The sequence below is a fragment of the Chlorocebus sabaeus genome, chromosome 20 (genome assembly GCF_047675955.1).
Source record: "Chlorocebus sabaeus isolate Y175 chromosome 20, mChlSab1.0.hap1, whole genome shotgun sequence".
In the NCBI taxonomy this organism is placed as follows: Eukaryota; Metazoa; Chordata; class Mammalia; order Primates; family Cercopithecidae; genus Chlorocebus; species Chlorocebus sabaeus.
In genome coordinates, this window is record NC_132923.1 from 69778153 (window position 1) to 69799892 (window position 21740).

Below are 21740 nucleotides of genomic sequence, written 5' to 3' on the forward strand. Positions count from 1 at the left end.
CCAAACACATCAGAATTGTAAAGGAGAGTTCAGAAAAAAGAAATACTAAGATGTGGAATCAATAGAACTACATTTAATTGGACATTGGTGATAGCGTGGATACTGTCCTTATCTCATTTATTCTGGGTAACAAGTTTTCCTCACTTGTTCTCTGCCTAAGTACAAAGCACTACAGTGCACCCAGTCACCAAGCCCAAAAGCTCACAGTCATCCTTTTGAATGGGGTACAGTAGTGATGAAGAGCACAGGCTCTGAAATCAGACTGCTAAGGTTTAAATCCAGCCTTGCCATTTGTTAGCTATGTGACCTTGATTTTCACACATAGTTTAGTTAGGCAGCAGCTATGACACTATACACTAAGCAGCCTACATGAGCACTGTGACATTTGTGGGCTGGGCACGGTGGCTCACGCCTGTAATCCTAACACATTGGGAGGCCGAGGTAGGTGGATAGCCTGAGGTCAGGAGTTTGAGACCAGCCTGGGCAACATGGTGAAACCCCATCCCTACTAAAATACATTTTAAAAAAATTAGCTGGGCTTGGTGGTACATGCCTGTAGTCCCAGCTACTTGGGAAGCTGAGGCACGAGAATTGCTTGAACTCGGGAGGCAGAGGTTGCTGTGAGCTGAGATCACGCCACTGCACTCCAGCTTGGGCAATAGAGCAAGACTATCTCAAAAAACGAATAAACAGACCATGACATTTGCATCTAAGACTACTCCTACTTACTTACATTTTCATGTAAGTGTTCTGATTAAGACCTACTACCTGATTGTCTCCAAGTACCTTTCCTCATGCAGCAGTTTTGTATTATTGCTCAGAGTGAAACAAACATTTTTAGCCTGATGTTTTAGTGCAGTTTTACAGATGAAAAAACTAAGTCTGGGTGAGGTTAAACAATTTGCTCAAGGTCACACAGCTAACAAGTTGCAAGGCTGGATTTGAACCTTAGAAGTCTGATTTCAGAGCCTGCGTTCTTCATCACTACTGTACCCCATTCAATAGGATGACTGCAAGCTTTGGGGCTTGGTAACTAGGTGCATTGTAGTGCTTTGTACTTAGGCAGAGACCAAGTGAGGAAAAGGAGATTGGGGTGGACAAGAGGATCAAAGTGAGAAGGGCTGGGATTTATTTTGTAGATGTTAGGTTTTAGATGCCCATGGGAAATTCAGGTAGAGATATCTGGAAGAAAGTTGGACAAGCAAGTCTGAATCTTAAGTTAAAAAACGTTATTTGTGTAGCTAATATCTGTCATTTTCATAATCAGAATCAAGTATTGTGATTATGGCACAAAATACAACTCACTCAGATTTTTGTTATTCTTGATTTACCAGGATATCAGAACATGTTTCCATGTAGAACTCTAAGATAAGACAAAGGAGTTTGTTTCTAGCACAAGTAAATACATATCGGTAGTTTATATAATTTAGCTTTATCACAAACTTCTTACATTACTACTTTATTTTTTATGTAGACACAGCCAATAATTCTGCTTCCAAATAATTTATAGAACTATCCATAGTGAAATGGAATATTTTAGAAATACACAGAAAAACATTGCATAAAATGGAAGGTGAGAATGTGGAGAGGGGAAAATGTATGTCATGATTTTTGCATTTTATATTTACATATTACATATATGCCTTTGTGTAGCAGTATAGTATATGGCTAATGACTCATTAGGCACATTTAAAGGTAACATGCAATGTTTTATGGCAGTATTTCCCAGGATGATATTGTTGCTATCCCTTTCCTGCCTGATAAGATTATTTTCTAAATAGCTTATACAGGCATCATTGATCTTGTGTTAGTGACAATATAACCCATCAATAACTGAGCAACACTCCTTTTAAGTGTAACCTGGATGACTGGGATGTTTGGGGCTAGCAGCAAAGCCAGAGTCTTAAGTATAAAAAGCAAAGAGGCACAAATTTCTAAGATCCAAAGACCAAGTAAGTTCAGTTTGATCAATATCCGTATGTCTAACACAAGCAAAAACCATGTGTCCAACACCAGCAAAAAAAAAAAAAAAAAAGAACATAAAACGTTCAAGAATTTACACAAGAATTAGGATATAACTCTTGGCTGGGCGCAGTGGCTCAAGCCTGTAATCCCAGCACTTTGGGAGATGGGCGGATCACGTGGTCAGGAGATCGAGACCATCCTGGCTAACACGGTGAAACCCTGTCTCAATACAAAAAACTAGCCGGGCGTGGTGGCTGACGCCTGTAGTCCCAGCTACTCGGGAGGCTGAGGCAGGAGAATGGCGTGAACCCGGGAGGCAGAGCTTGCAGTGAGCTGAGATCCGGCCACTGCACTCCAGCCTGGGTGACAGAGCAAGACTCCATCTCAAAAAATAAAATAAAATTAAATTAAATTAAAAAATAAAAAAAAAGGATATAACTCTAGCCAAAGGAAATAAAATTTGTTTGAAATAATTGAGATGATGATCTTGAATATGTATCTAAGTCCAAGCAGCAGCCTATCTGAACTATGGCATCTGCATCTAAGACCACTCCTATCTACTACCTTCCTGTCTCTCAGTAGCTTTCCTCATGCAGCGGTTTTGTACTATTCCTCAGACTGAAACAAACTTCCTTAGATATTGGAGAATTCAACCGAAAGATACAGTTCCTAGTAACACTCACAGTTTTAACACTCCCTGTATAATTTTTGTTTAATAAAATAGAACACTTGGCTGGGCGGCTGTGGCTCATGCCTGTAATCCCAGCACTTTGGGAGGATGAGATGGGAGGATTGCTTGAGCCCAGGAGTTTGAGACAAACTTGGCCAACACAGTAAGATTCTGTCTCTACTGAAAACAATTTTTTAAAAAAAATTAGCCAGACGTGGTGGTGCACACTTATAGTTCCAGCTACTTGTGAGACTAAGGCAGGAGGATTGCTTGAGCCCACAAGTTTGAGGCTACAGAGAGCTATGATCACACCACTGCACTCTAGCCTGGGCAACACAGCAAGACTCTATCTAAAAAAAAAACAAAAAAAACCCAAATATAACTCTTTAAAATAGCAAAACATATTAATTCCTTGCTATATTTAAAAATATAAGAACTCAATTAATGTATGCAAAAATGAAGAAATATAACAGATGTTGTAAATTGCTGTTTAATTCTCTGGACATACCAAGCATTGCTATTTTATGTAGTCCCCTGTGGGTCTCTGTCTGTTACCTTTTTTTATTGTTGTTTAGAAGCTTATTGTATTATCTCCTCACATGCCTGGTTATTTTTTATCAAGAATGGGACAATGCCATTGTAAAAGTATAGATATTTGAAGTTCTAGACGGTTTCTTTTCCAGAGAAAATTTGTCCTGGTTTTTGGCAAATGACTAGGCTAGGGGCATTTGCAGTCCTAGATCGGGTAGAGATCATTCAACACTAGACTTCTGTTCTTTTGAGGGCTTGTCTATTTATCGCTCTCCATTAAATAGGTTACGAACTATAAATCTTTGGGGTCCCAACCCAAGTCCGAAGGGTATTCTGGGGCCTTTCTTCTGTGGGTCCTGAATTTCAGTTTTGTTTCCATAGCCCTATAAGTTTGCTAAAAGCAACACAGGGCTTTTTGAATTCTCCTGCTGATTTGGAATTGACAAACATGCAAGTCCAAATGCCATTCTTACCTGAGCTTCACTCTTCTTACAGCTCTTGGCCCCCTAAATCCTTACTGCTTTGGGAGCTCTCAGGTATACTCAAATATTTTGATATTTTGTCCAGCTTTTCTAGTTGTTCTTAGAGGGATAACTAGTCCAAACCACCAGCTTCTATTTGCAGAAGTGAACCCAAATTGCTATTTAGTGTAATATAGTTGACCTTTGAACAACACGGGTTTGAACTACTTGGTTCCATTTATATGTGGGTTTTTTCAATAAATGCATTCAGGCCTCCGTATCGGTAGGTTCTGCATCTACAACCAAACACAGATTAAAAATACAGTATTTGCAGGATAAGAAACCACATATATGTGGAGGGCCAAATTTTTGCATTTAGGGGTTCCGCAGGGCTGACTATAGGATGAGTATGCTGAATTTTGGTCTGGGTGCAGACGTTTTTCCAAAGCACTCCATGTGATTCTGACACACAGCTAGCAGTTTAAGAAGCACTACTACAGGCCTCTTTATTTCACACTCCCTCAATCAAGAGATCCCAATATGACAGCCTATTTGCCACTCATTCATTACAAATGGATCGTCTCTGTCACTGTCTGATATTACCTGAGACCGAAATGGCCTGAGCTTCTGAGGTGTGGAAGGAACCTACACTTGCCATGAAGAGTAGTCAAAGAGAAATCACGGATCATTGAAAGGGACTCTTATTTGAAGGAGGGAGATGAAGCCAAACAATTAGAACGGGTGGCTCCTAATGAGTCTAACTTAACAGAAAGAACAGAAGAAAACTTTAGACAATATGTCTCTTAAGGATAGAAATAATCAGGGGGAAAAAGACATTAAAAATAAGCATTTCTGAACCAACAGCTACAAAGAAAAATTAAAAATAGAATACAAGCTGAGTCTGGTGGCTCACACTTGTAATCCCAGCTACTCAGGAGGCTGAGTCAGGAGGACTGCTTGAGACCAGCACTTAAAAGCTGCAGTGAGCTATGACTACACCACTGCACCCCAGCCTGGGTGACAGGGTAAGACCCTGTCTACAAAAAAAAAAACCTTAAAAAAATAGAATATTGGTGAAAACTGGGTCAATAATAGAGGCACAATCTAGCAAATACAAAAAAAAATGGAAGTCATATTGACAAGAAACATTTAGTATGGTTTGGGATACTCAATATGTAAATATGTACTTAATACATAAATTAGAAGAGAGAGAGAGACAGATGGTTAGGAAATAAAGTAATATTAGAAAAAAAAATGCCCATGGTTTGAAGATAGACTTGAAGTTTCAGATCAAAAAGGTCACCAAGTGCTCAACTTATGGTAAAATTACTTAATTCAAAAGGCAGAAAAAACAAGTTCATTACAAAGGAAAGGAAACAAAATCAGTTTTATAGATCTATCTGCATCTCCGAGGCTAGAAAACAGTAAATTATTTTCAACTTTTGAACAGCATGGCAATTGAGGAATCCTCTGTTTGTATGAAACATCATTTATGTAAGAGAACAAAAGAGATTTTTTTTTGGAAATGAAAGGTTTTAGAAAGTAATCTACCTATGTATTTTTTTTTTCTGAGAAAATTACAGAGAAGAGTATTTTCCCAAATTAAAATTAAATGTGAATAAAATAAAGATCCCAAGCTGGGTATCTTATTACAGAAAAAATATTTTAAAAATTATTCTGTGATGCCACAATGAAAGCTCTGGGATTCTTTCTCAAAGCTGCCTTCCTATAAAAACATAAAACATTCCAAAGAATTTCCATAAGCAATTTCCAGTTGGGAAGGGGGAGCTTTCAGAGCAATCCCATGCTTCCATCTGAGCTTTACCCTTCCCATGGGTTTCTTTCCTTTTCATGAAAGTACCATTTCAATGACCTGTCCCAGTGATAAGCAGTCACCTTCCTATAATTCCAGCCTATGCAACTCAAAATCAAGGCCTTAATCTATACTTCCCTTAGTTCAACTAAGACAGGGTATAATTTCACAGGACTTTTTTAAATGTAAAAGCAAAAACAGGCGGAGGGAAGAGGGGATCAATTTTTTTAATGCAAAAGGACAAACCAATAAAATTTACAAAAAACAGATTTATGATCTTGTACTGGTGAGCCCACCACATTTATAATTCCAAATTCTACTTCTCATTTTCTATGAGAACCTAGAGCTAGGAACATTTTTTTTTCCATAAGTTATTGGGGTACAGGTGGCATTTGGTTACAAGAGTAAGTTCTTCAGTGGTTATTTCTGAGATTTTGGTGCACCCATCACCAGAGCAGTGAACACTGCACCCTATTTGTAGTCTTTTATCCGTCATCTCCCTCCCACCCTTTCCTACAAGTCCCCAAAGTCCATTGCATCATTCTTATGCCTTTGCGTCCTCATAGCTTAGCTTCCACATATCAGTGAGAACATATGATGTTTGGTTTTAGGAACACAATTTTTATTCCTAGCTCAGAGAACTGGTGCAGAAGATGATAATCTGGCTACTCCTTTTTTTCTTTTCTTTTTTTTTTTTTTTTTTTTTTTGAGACAGAGTCTTGCTCTTTCACCCAGGCTGGAGTGCAGTGGCACAATCTCAGCTCACTGCAACCTCCCTCTCCTAGGTTCAAGAGATTATCCTGCTTCAACCTCCTGAGTAGCTGGGATTACAGGTGTGTACCCTTGCACCTGGATAATTTTTTGTATTTTTTGTAGATACGGGGTTTCGCCATGTTGGCCAGGCTGATCTTGAACTCCTGTCCTTAAGTGGTACACTCTCCTTGGCCTCCCAAAGTGCTGGGATTATAGGCATGAGCCACCATGCCTGGTCAATATGGACACTCTTATTGTTGAGTAATCAATCATCCTTTGTCTCTGATCCAAGAGTCTCATATCCTCTGCCAGCATTGATGAAACTGCCAGGTGAACTTGTTAGCTGGTAAGTAGGGTCAATCTCAGACTCAGTGGCTTTTAACACCTACTTCTAGGGAAGCTTAGGAGTAGAATAATTCATACTTAGATCCTCCTTAAAAACTGTGGTAAAAGTAATTGTAGCTCAGTCCTCAGTGAGGGTGTTATAGAACACCCTTATCCAGGTCCCTGTCAGCCTAAAAGAAAACTATATATCTATTTTATCTATCCTACAATTCTATCTGCTTCTAGATAGCAGAATTTATAATTTAGTTGCACCTCAGCCAAATCAAAAAACTTAATCTATGTAATAAAATGGAAACTTTAAAAAATATGACAAGAGACTATATAAACTAGAAAAGAAAGTCAAGATCAGTGGAGGACAGGATTTATATATAATTAATCTTATAAATCAAATGTATATCACTTAGTTTTTAATTCAATACATTTATTATAAACCATGTTAAGTATACATTTGTTGGAGGACTAAAAAAAAGAAAAGCTGTCAGTCTCCCAGTACATTCACCAAACTTTGGCTTTCCTCTCCTAAGCACACTGAACTTTTTTTTGAGACAGAGTCTTGCTCTGTTGCCGCCCAGGCTGGAGTGCAGTGGCATGATCTCGGCTCACTGTAACCTCCCTCTCCCAGGTTCAAGCGATTCTCCTGCCTCAGCCTCCCGAGTAGCTGGGATTACAGCCATGTACCCCCACACCCAACTAATTTTTTGTATTTTTAGTAGAGACAAGGTTTCACCTTGGCCAGGCTGGTCTCGAACTCCTGACCTCAGGTGATCCACCCACCTTGGCCTCCCAAAGTGCTAGAATTACAGACGTGAGCTACTGCACCTGGCCTAGCACACTGAACTTTTAAGAGTACTTGGGAAACTTAGTATGTTTAACACCTCCCTAAAGAATGTTAAAATGACCACAGTTTGGAAAATTGAAGAGAAAACAATGGCAACATAAAGGCACAATATTGGTAATGAAGAAGAAGTTATAGCCATGGATATGGAAGACATTAAAATAATTATAATGAACACTTTGTGTAACTACATTGCTTGACACATGTGTGTAATAATGGATGAACTTTTGGGAAAATATGAAAGGGAAAAATCTCAACAAAAAAGAAAACATAAATAGATCAATAACTGTAGAAAAATTTGAGGAAGCAGTCAAAGAATTCTTTTACAAGGGTACCACTTTGAAGCTGTGTCAAGGGTGAGTTTCTTTGTAGTTTCAAAGAACTATTTAAATAGTTTTGGAACACAGACAAAGGTGGAACAGTTCTCAGTTTTTTTGCAAACGTAGATTTGATCCTTAAGTCTGACCACAAGAATAGAAAGCAAATATAGATTTTTAAAGAAACATAAAATAAAATGTTAGTTTTAACTATTTCATTGCTTATTCTTGATTCAGCGACATAAAAACATAAAGCAGGGCATGGTGGCTCACACTTGTAATCACAGCACTTTGGGAGGCCGAGGTGGCCTGATCACCTGAGGTCAGGAGTTCAAGACCAACCTGGCCAACATGGTAAAACCCCGTCTCTATTAAAAAGACAAAAATTAGCTGGGTGTGGTGGCGCATACCTGTAATCCCAGCTACTCAGGAGGCTGAGACAGGAGAATAGCTTAAACCCTGGAGGTGGAAGTTGCAGTGAGCCAAGATCGCACCATTGCACTCCAGCTTGGGCACCAAGAGTGAAACTCCATCCCAAAAATAATAATAATAATAAAGCAGTTTTATATTTCTCTAATTTCGCCCTGATCACTTTGGTTATTAAAAGTCTGTCCAACTTAGTATTTTAATCTTACCCTTTGTCGTGGCTTTCCCTTCCCTATACAAGTCAGTCTAGTGACACTGGAGGAGCTGAAATGGAGAGGGGTATGGTCAGTAATTTGATTCGTCTTGTTCCCTCATCTGAAAGTAGCAGGCTGATATGGTCCTCTTGTAGCACACTTCCTCACTCTTCTTCTAATTTCTTTTTTCTCTGATATGGGTACAGTGGTGTGCTAAAGCCAACTCCTACCAACTTATTAGAGCTGCTGGTTGAATTTTCAGCAATTTTGTGAGATGTTTATTAAACACTCACCATTAAAATTAAATTATGTAAACTTAAAATTCAATGGCATACTAAAAATAAAGATAATACTCAGAACTCATCACTTCCTAATTATTGTACATTTTACTATTATCCATGGTTTTGAAGTTATTTACATCTATTATATCCATATGGTAGAAATTTGTATAAAAGTATGCTACTACACATCTCTTCCAAATTTCACATTTAATTATATCACTTTGGTAGAAATTGACAATGGGAGTATTTACACCACAGCAATTGGCAAACACTACAAATCAAGGCTTGAGTTGTTCTCTGTCTAGATTTAAGAAAGTGAGGAAGAAAATGTTAATGATGAAGATTAAACTTAAAAGTGTTACCAAAAAAAGTATGCCTTACCTATAGCCATTATGCTTTGAATAGCACAAAAAATAAGGAAATACTCAAAAACTATTATTTGGTTCAACAAAGAGGTAGCTTACGCTATTGATGAATGAGTAAAATTCCACATTAGAACTACACCCAAACTCAAGGTTATTAAAAATTTACCAGCACACCCCCTGTAGGGGAGTAAAGGAGGAGAGTGAGAGAAGACAAAATTTCTTATTAACTTTTCCAACTTTTTCCTTAGTCATCAATCATTTTCTGGCCAACTTTAGTCATAAAGAGCACATGTGAGAGATCCTCAGAGGAACCCATTCTCCAACCAAGGAGAGCTTCCTTCAGCTACAACTCTTCAAATTCTTCATCAACTCCTATACTCTCCAATATATGCCACAATTTCTTCTGCAAAGGATCCCCAAGCTTGCAGTCAGCAATCTGGGTAGAGTATCAGCAAAATGACCCAAACACAGCTACTATCTCAGTATCCATTTGACCTCCTATATTAGTCAGTTCAAGCTGCTATAAAGAATACCTTACTCTGGGTGGTTTAAATAACAGAAATTTATTTGTCATAGTTCTAAAGGCTAGGAAGTCCAAGATCAGTGTCTGGTGAGGACACTCTTCCTGCTTTGCAGACAGCTGTCTTCTTATTGTATCTTCATATGGCAGCAAGAAAGAGAGGGAGAGATAGTACCTGTCTCATGTCTTGTATGGGCACTAATCCCATTCATGAGGCTACACTCTCATGACCTAATTACCTCTTAAAGGCCGCACCTCCCAAAACCATAACTTTGGGGATTTAGACTTTAATATATGAATTTGAAGGGGATACAGATATTCTGTCTGTAGAATTCCACCCCTGTCCCCTCCAAATTTATATCTTTCTCACAAGGAAAATACATTCATCCCATCCAAATAGACCCAAAAGTCTTAACTGGTTCACCATCAACTCTTAAGTCCAAACTCTCATCTAAGTATCATCTAAATCAGATATGGATGAGACCTGAGGTAACAGTATCCTGAGGCAAAATTTCTCTCCAATTGTGAACCTGTGAAAGCAAACAAATTGTATGTTTCCAAGCTACATTGATGGGATGGGTGTAGGATAGACATTCTCATTCCAAAAGGGAGAGATAAGAAAGAAGGGAGAAATGACAGGTTCCAAGTAATTCTAAAACCATGCAAGGCAAACTCTATGAGATCCTAAGGTTTGAGAATAATCCTCTTTGGCTTAAAGCTCTGCCTTCTAGATTCAGTAGACTAGTAGTCCTGCCTCCAGAACCCTCTCAGGCAGTGGTCTCGCCTCTGAAGCTCTGTCTGGTGGGAGTTGCACACCCTTGGCCCCACTGGGCAGGGATCTTACCCTTTGAAACAGAAATGGAGGCAGCCCTGTCCCCTGAGTACATGCCCTCTGGGCCTGTTGTGGGAGTGGCAACCCTGATCATCTTTGAATTGCTTTTGAGGTCCTTCTTCCCTTGTCTTGAAAAACAGTGTACATTTATAGCTGAACAGCTGCTTACAATAGCTGTATAGTCTGGTCCTGTAGAATCTAAGAAGTGCAACAGTCTTCTTTCATTTTGTCCCACTTTCTCTGTTTCCTTTAGTCCCAGCTGGCAGTGTTTCTGCTGGTATAATCCTATCTCTATTCCTGGCTTCTGTTGAGATGGCTGATTTGGTCCCTGGTACACATCCACACTGACCTACCTAGCAAATGGTCAACTTACCATACCTTTAGTGTTCTCTCCCAAGCATACTTTTTCATTTTTTGTAATATGGGCAGACTGAAAATGTTTCAAATCTTTAACTTCTGGTTCCTTTTTCCTTAACAATTTCATCTTCAATTAATTTCTCTCCTCTTGCATTTTACTATAAATATCAGTAGGAACCAAGTCACTCCTCAACACTTTGCTTAGAACTAACCTCAGCTAACTATCCAATTTCATTGCCTACAATTTCTACATTCTGCAAAATACTAAAACACAAACACAAGCCAAGTTATTTGCCATTTTATAACAAGGACCACCTTTCCTCAAGTTTCCAATAACATGTTCTTTACTTCCGTCTGAGATCTCATCAGAATGGCCCTTACCATCCATATTTCTACCAACATTTTATTCATAATTACTTATGTATTCTCTAAGAAAATGGACGTTTTTCTCTTTTCTTTTTGAGCCCTCACCAAAGTCACCTTTAATATCTCCTTGGCAATGTCAGCATTTTCTAGCATGTACTTCCAAACTCTTCCAGCCTCTACCTATTAACCAATTCCAAAGCCACCGCCACATTTTCAAGTATTTGTTACAGCAGCACCCCACTGCTCGTTACTAATTTCTGTCTTAGTATGGGCTGCTACAATAGCTCACCATAGCCTGGGTGGCTTAAACAACAGAAATTTATTCCTCACAGTTCTTGAGACCAGGAAGTCCAAGATCAAAGTTCCAGCAGATTGGGTGTCTGGTGAGGGTATTCTTCCTGGTTTGCAGTTGGCTGTTTCTTTGTATCTTCACGTCATGAGGAGATAGACAGAAAGGCAGATAGAGAGAGAGGGGGAGAAGGAGTTAGACCAACTCTTCTTAGAAGAACACAAACCCTTTTCATGAGGCTATACCCTCATAACCTAATTATCTCCCAAAGCTCCCACTTCCAAATACCATAACATTAGAGATTTAAGCTTCAGCATTTGAATTTGAGGGGGACACAAACATTCAGTCCATAGCATTTCCTCAGAAACTCAAATATCCTGGCCATGCCAAACAGTGTACTGCAGGGTACCTACTTTATCTGCTTAATTTCACCTGCTCCAACTTTGACATGGGGCAAATCAGCAAGTGTGGTGTCTAACAGATGTGCAGAGAAAAGAGGAAAAAGCCACAGCAGACCCTAACAGGTCAATGACTCACAATTCTGATATTTTTCTTTTTTCCCTCACCAGTTTTCTTTTATTTGAAGGCCTAAAAGCATCTCTTGCTCCAAGTATTGGTGGATCTTTGTAGAATATAGAGTATGTATTGCTCCTTTTTACTCAGCTATGGAGTAAAAAGTCACCTGGTCACCAATTCTAAGGCAACGAAATAATTGCCACTCAACAACTTATTTTAACAACATGAAATCCAAAACTATGTTAAATAAATATTACTCCACTATGACTAAGTGGAGTAAATTTCAGGAATAAGAATCAGTATCCTCATTTATCTCTGTGACATTTTGTTGATCACTTTCTAAACTTTATTTTACATAATTCTTACAACAATCCCTTGAGGTAACTATTAGCCTTATTTGACATATGAAGGACTGAGATTCATAGTATTCAATATTCTATGGAAGTTCACACAGAGTCAAGATGCAAAGTAAGGTCTAACTTCAAAGCCTATGCTCTTTGGTTTACCACAAGGAAATTCATATGTGAATATCTTTATATACTTTGCAAATGAGTTTGAAAAAAATACTTTAGCAACGTAAGTATTTTTAAGATAAAGATAAAATATTACCTCCTTAACAAGACTGTATAGCCAGCATCATCCTTAGAAACCCTTGACTCATTCTCATTCAAATTAGAAACAGAACAATGCCCATTCTCACTAGTATACTACACTCTTCTAGAAGTCCTCCCCAATGATATTAAATAAGAACATAAGATACATTTTTTTGAAGGAGCACATAAATTATTTTATGAAGATTACATAATTATTTATTAAAAGAGAGAATAACCTGAAAACCCATTGGAAAATGTAAGATGATAAGAAAGTTCAATAAAAATTTACCAAAAATCCTATGCATTCAATAATTATTTTTTTTCTTTTGAGACAAAATCTCTCTCTGTCGCCCAGGCTGGAGTGCAGTGGCACTATCTCAGCTCATTGCAACCTCTGTCTTCTGGATTCAAGCAATTCTCCTGCCTCAGCCTCCTGAGTAGCTGGGACTACAGGCATGTGCCACCACACCTGGCTAATTTTTGTATTTTTACTAGAGATGGAGTCTCGCCATGTTGGCCAGGCTGGTCTCGAACTCCTGACCTCAGGTGATCCACCTGCCTCAGCCTCTCAAAGTGTTGGGATTATAGGTATTAGCCACTGCACCTGGCCTATTAGGCATTTAATGAATATTAAACATGTGCTATGTACCAGTCATGCTATAGGTGCTAAAATACCACAGTGAATAAAACACATAAGTAGTCTGCTCTCAGAGTTTACAATCTAGGATAAGGTGGGGAGACAGATAATAAATTAAATAAACAAATAAATATATAATGTAAATTCACCAGTGATGAATGCTGTAGAGGAACAGGGGTTACTATTTTAGATGGGGGAAGTGGGATGGGCTGGAAAGATCTTTCTGAGGTGGAAATGTGAGTGGAGACTGAAATGAAGGAGTAGGCCACGTCAACCCCTTGTGGGGAGAATACTACAGGCAGAGGAAAGAGCAAAGTCCTTAAGTGGAGCCTAAATTCCTTTCCCTGAACCAAACAGCTAGAAAATTTGCTCAGCGTTCATGTGGAGGTGAGAGGTGAAGGGGTATGCAGAGAGGGGCCTGGAGTGGCAATCAGTGGAAATTCTGCTACTTAGAAATGAGAACTGGGGGGAAAGTTTCTGTCTGTTAGGGAGCATTTTGAATTTTACTCAAGTTTGATAGGAAACAGTTGAAGGAAATGATAGTCACATTTATATTTTACAAGTGTTGCTACGGCTGTATTGCGAAGAGAATGTTGAGGACAAGTATAATAGCAGGGAAAGCAAACAGAAGAAGGCTAGAGACATATGGAAGCAGTTCAGATGAAAAAGGGGTCTTGGACTTGGATGGGAGCAATGAGGAAAGAGGTGTTTGGATTTGGAATCTGTTTCAAAGAAAGACACAGTAATATTTGCTGATAGGTTGGGAGTGGAAAAAGAAAAAGAAATAAAAGATGTATGCAGACTTTTTGGCCTAAGCCTCTGGTTGACCGGAGATGGGGAAACCTGGGTGAGGAGAAGATCAGGAAGGGGGTGGAATCAAGAATTTGGCTTTGAATATGTTAAGTTCAAGATACTTACAATTAAGCTTAGTGCAGGAGTCATGTGGGCAGTTGGATATGTAAATCTGAAGTTCAGAGAAGAGGTTAGAGTCCGGACTGTAAATCTGGGACATCGGCCTATAGACAACAGTTACAGTGTGGGACTGGATTATATCCCCCTCTACTTTAAATGACTAAAACTAATATTTTCAGCTCCTATTTAAACAGTCCAATGTTTCGCACTTTGTACTATGATAACATTAATATAACATCCAAGTCAGCGTAACTAGGACTTCACCACATTTCTCCAAATTTATTTATTAGATTTATTTCGTAAATTTTCTCATTAATTTAAATTAATTTTTATTTCTTCCAGGCGTGCGTCTTTCAAATGTGAGCCTGAACCTAGAAAGAGTAATTTTGAAAAGTCAAATTTAAGACCATTCTTTGTTCAAACAAATATAAAAGATAAAGAAAGTGAGTCAACAGGTAATGCTTTGTGTAACATATTTACTTTTTTGATTTATTAATGGGTGCTTTATTTACTTTATTGATGTGTGTCTTAAAAGTTCTTGATAATTTGATGTCTCTGTCAAAAGCATTTCCATGAACTATAAAAAAGAATTTAGTAAGAAGAGATGTTAAATATCAGAATGGACAATTTATACAATTCACAAAACAGGAATATATTTTTATGTTTATAGGGTTATGTGTTTTTTTCTTCTAGAAACAAAATCTCTGAGTTTCCTTTCAGCTCAATACTGAGAATTTCCTTGTTATTGTTTTTTAAAAGTCAATTATGATCAGCTTGCTTAATAGAAACTTACTCTCAGGTTAGAAATTTTAGGAATCTGGCCGAGTGGACGCAGTGGCTCACGCCTGTAATCCCAGCACTTTGGGAGGCAGAGGTGGGTAGATCACCTGAGGTCAGGCGTTCAAGACCAGCCTGGCCAACATGGCAAAACCCCATCTCTCCCAAAAGTAAAAAAATTAGCCTGCTGTGGTGGTGCATGCCTGTAATCCCAGCTACTCAGGAGGCTGAGGCAGAAGAATCGCTTGAACCCAGGAGGCAGAGGTTGCAGTGAGCTGAGATCATGCCACTGCACTCCAGCCTAAGCGACAAGAGTGAGACTCTGTCTCAAAAAAAAAAAAAAAAAAAAAAAAAATTAGGAATCTGTGAGCTAGGAATCAGCATTATCAGTTCTCAGAGAATTTGAACATTTCGTGTTGCCTTAGTTTTTCTCTTTCTCTGGCATTATCAAACAATCATTCCATTGCATGATTCTCATCAACCTTCTTAACTGAAGTTTCTTGACTCCACATCACCCCATATTGCTTAATTTTTCTATTGTGCTTCATAACCTGATTTCTCAAAGAATTTGTTACACACACTGTTGTTTTACTTCTCATGATTCACTTTCATGATGTCATATTTCCTTATGTGTCTTATTATCTTTGAATGTGTGCTGGACACTATTTGGAAAATTATCTATAGGAACAATTTGAGAACTAGGGTGATGGTACCTTACTCCAGAAAAGATTTTTTTTCTTTTTTCTTTTCTTTTCTTTTTTTTACTGTTTATGCCAGGTATCTGGAGGCAGTACTTGTCAGAACATACCAAAGCATTCAAGGCGTCACTTTCCCTAAAACATCCAGGTGGCAAGCTTAACTATTCTAGTTCACCCTAAGGATGTAACCCTTTTGGATCCCAGGTAAAATGAGTAAGTGTGGGGGTTTTTTTGTGGAGGAAGGAAAGTGGAGAACATATTAAATATCAAAACTTTGGACCTTTGGCCAGCTTTTTGTTTTTTTCTATCTCAAGCCATGAAGCTTCCAAAACTTGATCTTACTTTCACATCACAAATACCCTCAGGGAAAAAGTGGCTTGGCATGTTGGGCTTACCTATCTGAGTTCTTATCTTCTCCTAGATTTAAGACCAGGGGTCCCTTATCATCTTTTAAGTCTATGATTCTCTTTAGACTTTAAAAAATAGTCCATCTAGCCTTTTAAGATGTTTTCAGCAGGAGGGCTGGTACTAATTACCTGGCCTTCTATATTGGTAGCAGAAATCTCTAATCCATTTTCTTTCCTTAAATCATATAGAGATCTTTTAAAAGTAGGCTGATCCTGATTAAAGCCTCTTCAGTGACTTCTCACTGTACTTAGTATGAAACTTGTACTCCTTACAAAGGCCTGGCTGAGCACAGTGGCTCATGGCTGTAATCCCAGCACTTTGGGAGGCCAAGGCAAGTGGATCACTTGAGGTCAAGAGTTTGAGACCAGCCTGACCAACATGGCGAAACCCTGTTTCTACTAAAAATACAAAATTAGCTGGGCATGATCGTACATGCCTGTCATCCCAGCTACTTGAGAGGCTGAGGTAGGAGAATCCCTTAAACCAGGGAGGCAGAGGTTGCAGTGAGCCGAGATTGCACCATTGCACTCTAGCCTGGGCAACAAGAGTGAAACTCCATCTGAAAAAAAAAAAGAAGAAAGAAACAAAGACCTGTCTATTGTGACTTTTATGTGTGTATTCAACCTCATTCCCTACCTCCCTGGCCTTCATTTAAATTGCATCTTCAACCAGGTGGGATGGTTCACACCTGTAGTCCCAGACCTCTGGGAGGTCAAGATAGGCAGATCACTTGAGGTCAGGAGTTCGAGAGCAGCCTGGCCAACATGGTGAAACCCCATCTCTACTAAAAATACAAAATTAGCCAGGTGTGGTGGTGCACACTTGTAATCCCAGCTACTCGGGAGCCTGAGGCATGAGAATCACTAGAAGCCAGGAGGTGGAGCCTGCAGTGAACCGAGATGGTGTCACTGCACTCCAGCTGGGCGACAGAGCAAGACTCCATCTCAAAGTAAATAAATTGCAATTTCATTAGCCTCTTTTCAGTACAACTGCCAGATTTCCTGAGAGGAATATATATTTTCCCCTCTGCCTAAACACTCTGATACTCTATTCATGCTGCTTACAGCTCATTTGCATATTTGGTTAAATGTCATCTGTTCAGAGAGGCCTCCTCTGACTACCCTTTCAACAATATACCTCTTTTATGGTTCTCCCTTACCAAAATGTGTTTATTTCTGTTACAGAATAAATTTCAATTATTCACCCCTTGGTTTTTTTGTTGGTTTTCTTTTCCTGACAGGGTCTCACTCTGTTGCCCAGACTGGAATGCAGTGGTGTGATCATGGCTCACTGCAGCTTTGACCTCCCTGGGCTCAGTAATCCTTCCACCTCAGCCTCTTGAGTAGCTGAGACTACAGGCACACCACCACACTCAGCTAATTTTTGTACTTTTTTTTTTAAAGACAGGGTTTCACCATGTTGCCCAGGCTAGTCTCGAACTTCTGGGCTCCAGTGATCCACCTGGCCTGGCCTCCCAAAATGCTGGGGTTATAGGTGTAAGTCACTTCACCAGTCCAACGTCTTGTTTTTTTTTTTTAAATCTTCCATATTACCCACTAAAATATATGCATCATTGAGCAGGAGTCACAATTCCAGAGTCCATCAGTGCCTGGCTTATAGTAGTTGATCAACAAATAACTATTGATTGATGACTACCAGACTCCGTATTAAATTTGTTACATCAATTATCTCATTTAACTCTGAAAGTATTTCTATAAGTGCTATTGTTTCCAGTTAACAAATGAGAAAAGTAAGACTCATAAATGTTAAGTAACTTTCCTATGACTATGGCTATGTAACTCACACAAAAAGTGCAATTTGGACCCAGGCTATCTAAGTCCAAAGTCTGTATGCCTGACCCCTGCACCATACTTACTTTAAGGATATCCATTGGATGATAATTCAGATCAACAAAACTCATAACTGAATATGAGAGAAATGCAGGTAGAAGAGACCATTTCTATTTCTCTTTTCAAAGGAATTAGCCAAAATATTTTTTGAATAACACATACGATTCTGTTTTATTTAGAAATCCATCATTTTCCAATACAATATAGCTTTATTGTATAAACAGTTAATAGTTGTAAAAATAGTAAATAATTGAAAGTTATAGTCTGTTAATAGAAATTCACTTTTAGGGCAAATTATTCTAAAATAGATTTAGCTCTAACCATGTACAAGCAATGCATATGTAAGCAAATAAAATTACTCATTTACATTTCTTAAAAGTTTACTGCAGTGGAGACAATGGTTGATTGGGTTTAATTAGAAGTAACTTAATAGCATGGAAATACTTATGTTTGAGTTTGTTTCTTTAGAGCCAGTAGAAGAACATCTAAAATCAAGATCTATTAGACCCTATCTTTATCTTCAGGATACAACTGAGGTAGGTGTAATTTGTATACTCCATAAATACTTAATAGAAATTCAAATTAGTCCTAATAATTTTATATATGCTCCTACAAATCCCAAATTCAAGTGAATTTTAGGATTCAAAATGATCAAATGTTAAACTGATTTCATCTTTGATATTACATAAAACTTTATGTATGGAGATATTAGAGAAGATAATATATTCTTTGTTGGAGATATTTCAATACAGTAGAGATTATTGAATATGATAAGGACTAGCACTTATAAAGTCAGTTAAGACAGAGCATCATAAAAATCATACATGTATAAACATTCAAATTTATCAAATAAAAATATATATCATTTGTTAATCTTTTAATGTATAACCAAAACCTTGTTTTGCTTGTTTTGAGCATGCTATGTGTGGTGGTTAATCAAATTACATAATTGCAACAGCAACTACCACAAACAGGTTTGGAACCAACACTACTGACTCTTGATATCACTGAGCAGAAGTTCATGGGCATGCTGGAGTGACTAGCTTTGAGCATTGAGAGTGCCTTGGACATCATTCAGTAGATTTTATATAGGAAACTAGGGAGATAAATTAAACCAGAGAATTAGCAAGGGAAAGTCACTTTAGAGAGTCTCTTAGGTATTAATTTTTGTATTTTATATATACATATATATAATATATAAAGAAACATGGAGAAATACAGACTTAGGGCCATAATTAATAACAAATTTTGCTGCATATTCCTACATTTTATATTTTAAAAAATATTAAAAGGATTATCAGTTTTATCTTCATCTACAGGGTTTATTTAATTTCATGTTTTATTTAGGTTCATGGTTAATAAAAGTCTCCCAAGATATATATTACAACATAACATCACAGTCAGCTTACTCATCATAATACATTTACTAGCATCTTATGTAAAAATTGTAAAATTTTAATTTTTTAAACATAAAAATATCTATGTGATATTTTAGAAGCAAATAGTAGAGAAACACTAATAAGAACACACAGCCCTTTCATTCTCTGCTTCCTTTTCTAATTTCCTCTTTTCAGAGGCAACCACGTTTAACGTTTTTGGGTTTCAGTACCTTATAAGATTAACTCCATATTTCTAAAGAATGAGTTTCTACTGCTGATTTTAATTTATCAACTTTAAACATTATCTACTGAAAATCAGTAACAAAGATTGTTTATACCACTCTACATCCTGCCTCTCTCCACTTTCCTCTTCTGATCTTTTATAGTTACTTTTTTTGTTTCTTCTGTTGTTAATTTTTGCAACTTGAAATAATATATCTAACTTTTTTCCCCATCATTTTTAATCACCAACTCCTGATTCCCCTTTATATACGATGAAGATCTTAACAGTTTTATCCTATCTTCCAACTCTCTTCCACACTTCTTCCCTAGGTCAAGGATATATTTACTTTTACATTTTTTAGGTTAACTATTATATTCAGCTTTGAGCTCTGATTAAGCCTTTATGTTTTGTTTGTAGGTTAATTCTAAAACTCAAAATACTATTAACAGCATTTATATTATTATGATAATATAAATAATCTTTTCATTTACATTATAGTAATGTCTCTGTAATAATCATTACAGAACAAAGTGTAATGTGCTTGGATTACCTTTCTTCTCAGTGGGTACAATTTAGCAACAATGGACTCTTTTTTCACTATTACTAAAAAAATGCCATGTTTTCGTTTCCCTCATATTTGGACCTTAACTGTCTAGTACACTTTTATGTTTTTTCTTGGAATTTGTGATGGCCTTTCTTTTTTCTTGTGGGAAATGATGATAATAATAGCAAACATGTAATTGCATATGTGCCTCAAGCACTGTTCAAAGAAAAATTACATCCTCAACAACCCAATGACGTAAATACTATTATCCCTGAGAAAAAAGAGGCACAAGGAAGATAAGCAAATTTCCTGAGATCAATGTATAAGAACCAGGAAGAACCCAGCAGTTTGATTCATGCTTATTGTCACTGAGATCTGCAGCCTCCAAACAAGAAGCATGTAACTTTCTTATCATATGTGAAAATGATCAAGTTTTTTACTCATGCTCTCTTCCATTCCAGTCTTCTTGGAGGAATTGTTCGTGAAACCCAGTGACTTTTTGTTCTAAATTTGACCTGTTACTATAAGTCTCCTTTTACGTTTTCATTCCATTCCTTGGCTCAGTTCCTCAGATTCTAGTATCTGATGTCTTCTTATTTCTTTTTTTTTTTTTTTTTTTTTTTTTTTTTGAGACGGAGTCCTCCTCTGTTGCCCAGCCTGGAGTGCAGTGGCGCAATCTCGGCTCACTGCAAGCTCCGCCTCCCGGGTTCACACCATTCTCCTGGGACTACAGGCATCCGCCACCAAGCCTGGCTAAATTATTTTGGTATTTTTAGTACAGATGGGTTTTCACGGTGTTAGCCAGGATGGTCTCGATCTGCTGACCTGGTGATCCACCCACCTCTGCCTTCCAAAGTGCTGGGATTACAGGCGTGAACCACCGCACCCAGCCTTCTTATTTCTTTTTGGATTTCATCTTTATTTTCCTAGAATATATTTTATTTATTTTTAAAATTTTATGTCCATAGTTTTGGGGTAACAGGTGGTTTTGGTTACATGAATAAGTTCTTTAGTGGTGATTTCTGAGATTTTGGTGCACTGATCACCTGAGCTGTGTACACTGTACCCAGTGTGTAGTCTTTTGTCCCTCATCCCTGCTCCCACCTTTCCCCGGAGTCCCCAAAGTCCATTGTATCATTCTTATGCCTTTGCATCTTCATAGCTTAGCTCCCACTTGTAAGTGAGAACATATGATATTTGGTTTTCTATTCCTGAGTTACTTCACTTAGAATAATGGTCTCTAACTCCATCCAGGTTGCTGCAAATGCCATTATTTAATTCTTTGTTATGACTGAGTAGCATTCCATGGTATATAAATATATCGCATGTTCTTTATCCACTTGTTGGTTGACAGGCATTTAAGCTGGTTCCATATTTTTGCAGTTGCATATTGTGCTGCTACAAACATGCGTGTGCAAGTGTCTTTTTCATATAATGACTTCTTTTTCTCTAGGTATATACCCAGTAGTGGGATTGCTGGATGAAATAGTAGCTTTACTTTTAATTCTTGAAGGTATTTTCATACTGTTTTCCATAGTGGTTATACTAGTTTACATTCCCACCAACAGTGTAAACGTGTTGCCTTTTTACCATATCCATGCCAAGGTCTATTTTTTTTTTTTTTTTTTTTTTAAATTATGACCATTCTTGCAGGAATAAGGCAGTATCTCATTGTGGTTTTAATTTGCATTTCCCTGATAATTAGTGTTGAGCATTTTTTCATTTGTATATCTTATTTTGAAAATTATTCATATCCTTTGCCCACTTTTTGATGGGATTGTTTGTTGTTTTTTGTTGTTTGTTTTTTTGAGACAGTCTCGTTCTGTCACCAGGCTGGAGTGAAGTGGCATGATCTCGGCTCACTGCAACCTCTACCTCCTGCG

The 21740-nt window shown here is 37.8% G+C and overlaps 1 protein-coding gene across 2 annotated transcripts in view; it reads left to right on the plus strand.

Moving 5' to 3' along the window:
- The window catches only part of C20H1orf141 (chromosome 20 C1orf141 homolog), a 60155-nt gene that overhangs the window by 11279 nt on the left and 27136 nt on the right, over window positions 1–21740 (plus strand). Inside the window, exons 5-6 of one of the 2 annotated variants that reach the window (XM_007978373.3) lie at window positions 14321–14433; window positions 18180–18247. In XM_007978373.3, coding sequence (XP_007976564.3) covers window positions 14321–14433; window positions 18180–18247 — 181 coding nt within the window. The remainder of the gene's footprint in view (window positions 1–14320; window positions 14434–18179; window positions 18248–21740) is intronic. The other variant, XM_073008118.1, reaches the window with a different exon arrangement.